This window comes from Camelina sativa, chromosome 6 (assembly GCF_000633955.1).
Source record: "Camelina sativa cultivar DH55 chromosome 6, Cs, whole genome shotgun sequence".
Taxonomy (NCBI): domain Eukaryota; kingdom Viridiplantae; phylum Streptophyta; class Magnoliopsida; order Brassicales; family Brassicaceae; genus Camelina; species Camelina sativa.
The window spans coordinates 25,358,763-25,360,643 of NC_025690.1; the positions used below are offsets into that span (position 1 = coordinate 25,358,763).

At 46.6% G+C, this 1,881-nt stretch overlaps 1 protein-coding gene across 1 annotated transcript in view; it reads left to right on the forward strand.

Annotated features, from left to right (window-relative positions):
* The window catches only part of LOC104699474 (ATP-dependent helicase BRM-like), a gene marked incomplete at its 3' end in the record, with an annotated part of 9,703 nt that overhangs the window by 1,953 nt on the left and 5,869 nt on the right, over positions 1-1,881 (forward strand). The window contains exons 3-4 of the mRNA XM_010414779.1: positions 189-1,273; positions 1,411-1,777. Of these exons, the coding sequence (XP_010413081.1) occupies positions 189-1,273; positions 1,411-1,777 (1,452 nt within the window). The remainder of the gene's footprint in view (positions 1-188; positions 1,274-1,410; positions 1,778-1,881) is intronic.

Consider the following 1,881-nt stretch of genomic DNA (forward strand, 5'->3'; position numbering starts at 1 on the left):
GCAGCAGCAGCTGAGAAACTCAGACGCAAATGAAAACATGTTTGCATATCATCCTGGTGGGGCTCAGGGAATGGTGGGAGGTGCCAACTTTGCTTCGTCTACTGGCTCTATGCAAATGCCTCAGCAGTCTAGGAAGTTCTTTGAGTCTTCTCAACAACAACAACAACAACAGCAGGGTTCTTCCCAAGAGGGCCAGCAAAGTTTAAATCCTATGCAGCAAGCGTATTATCAGTTTGCTATGGCTCAGCAACAAAAAGCACATCACCAAGCTAGGATGGGAATGATGGGTTCATCAAGTGTGAGAAAGGATCAAGATGCACGGATGGGAATGTTGAATATGCAAGACTTGAATCCCATGCAGGCTTCTACTCAGCCCCAGGCCTCCTCGTCTAAGCCATCCAGCGACCAGTTTTCTCGCGGTGAAAGGCAGATGGAATCAGGTTCTCAGCAACGGAACGAAACAAAATCTCATCCCCAGCAGCAGGTGGGTACTGGACAACTAGCGCCTGGAAATATGACTAGGCCAATGCAGGCACCACCGGCTCAACAGGTTGTCAATAACATGTCAAACAACCAGCTCGCATTTACACAACAGTGGCAGGCAATGCAGGCATGGGCGCGTGAGCGTAATATCGATCTCTCACATCCTGCCAACGCCAGCCAAATGAATCACATCCTTCAGACAAGAATGGCTGCCTTCCAGAAAGCTAATGAAGGCAATGTGGCTTCACAGTCACCATCTATTTCAATCTCTAGCCAGCCGGCTTCATCTTCTGTTGTTCCAGGTGAGAACTCACCGCGTACCAACTCTGCTAGTGACGTCTCTGGGCAGTCAGGATCAGCGAAGGCCAGACATGCCATATCTACTGGCTCATTTGCCTCTACTTCCAGTCCCAGAATGGTCAACCCTGCTATGAATCCCTTCTCCGGCCAAGGGAGAGATAATCCGATGTATCCTCGACATTTAGTTCAGCCTACAAATGGGATGCCCTCAGGAAATTCCCTGCAGACGTCTGCAAATGAGACTCCTGTTTTGGATCAGAATGCGTCTACAAAAAATAGTTTAGGTCCTGCTGAACATTTACAAATGCAGCAGCCTAGGCAACTGAATGCACCGACTCCAAATTTACTAGCTCCATCTGATTCTGGTCCACTCAGTGACTCGTCCCTTCAAACTGGACAGGGGACCCAACAAACACCGCAGCGATCAGGATTTACCAAACAACAACTCCATGTTCTCAAAGCCCAGATACTGGCATTTAGACGTTTGAAGGTTTCCAGCTCTGTCATTTTCCTTCTTTCTTCTTTTTTAACGAATGTTTTGCTGGCGATGTATCACCGCCTACATATAATGTTTCTGCAAGTCAGGTTGATTGTTCTTTGTTTTTTTTTTTGCTTTTTACTTTACAGAAAGGGGAAGGTTCTTTGCCTCCGGAGCTTCTTAAAGCTATTGCTCCACCACCGCTTGAACTGCAGATACAGAGGCAGATATCTCCTGTGAGAGGACAAGTTCAGGATAGATCTTCAGACAAAACTGGAGAAGACCAAGCAAGGTCGTTAGAGTGTGGAAAAGAGTCTCAGGCTGCTGCTTCTTCAAATGGACCGATTATTTCTAAAGAGGAAGTTAATGTTGCAGATACAGAAGTAGCTTTGACGACAGGCCACAGCCAATTATTTCAAAATCTGGAAAAAGAAGCTACTTCTACTGATGTGGTTACTAAAGAGGAGCAACAAACTGATGTATTCCCTGTTAAATCTGACCAAGGAGCAGATGCTAGTAATAATCCTAGAAGTGATCCTACAGCTGATAAGGGAAAGGCTGTTGCATGTGATGGAGGCCAACCTAACGCTCCTCCACAAGAAAATTCTCCCCAGCAGCCT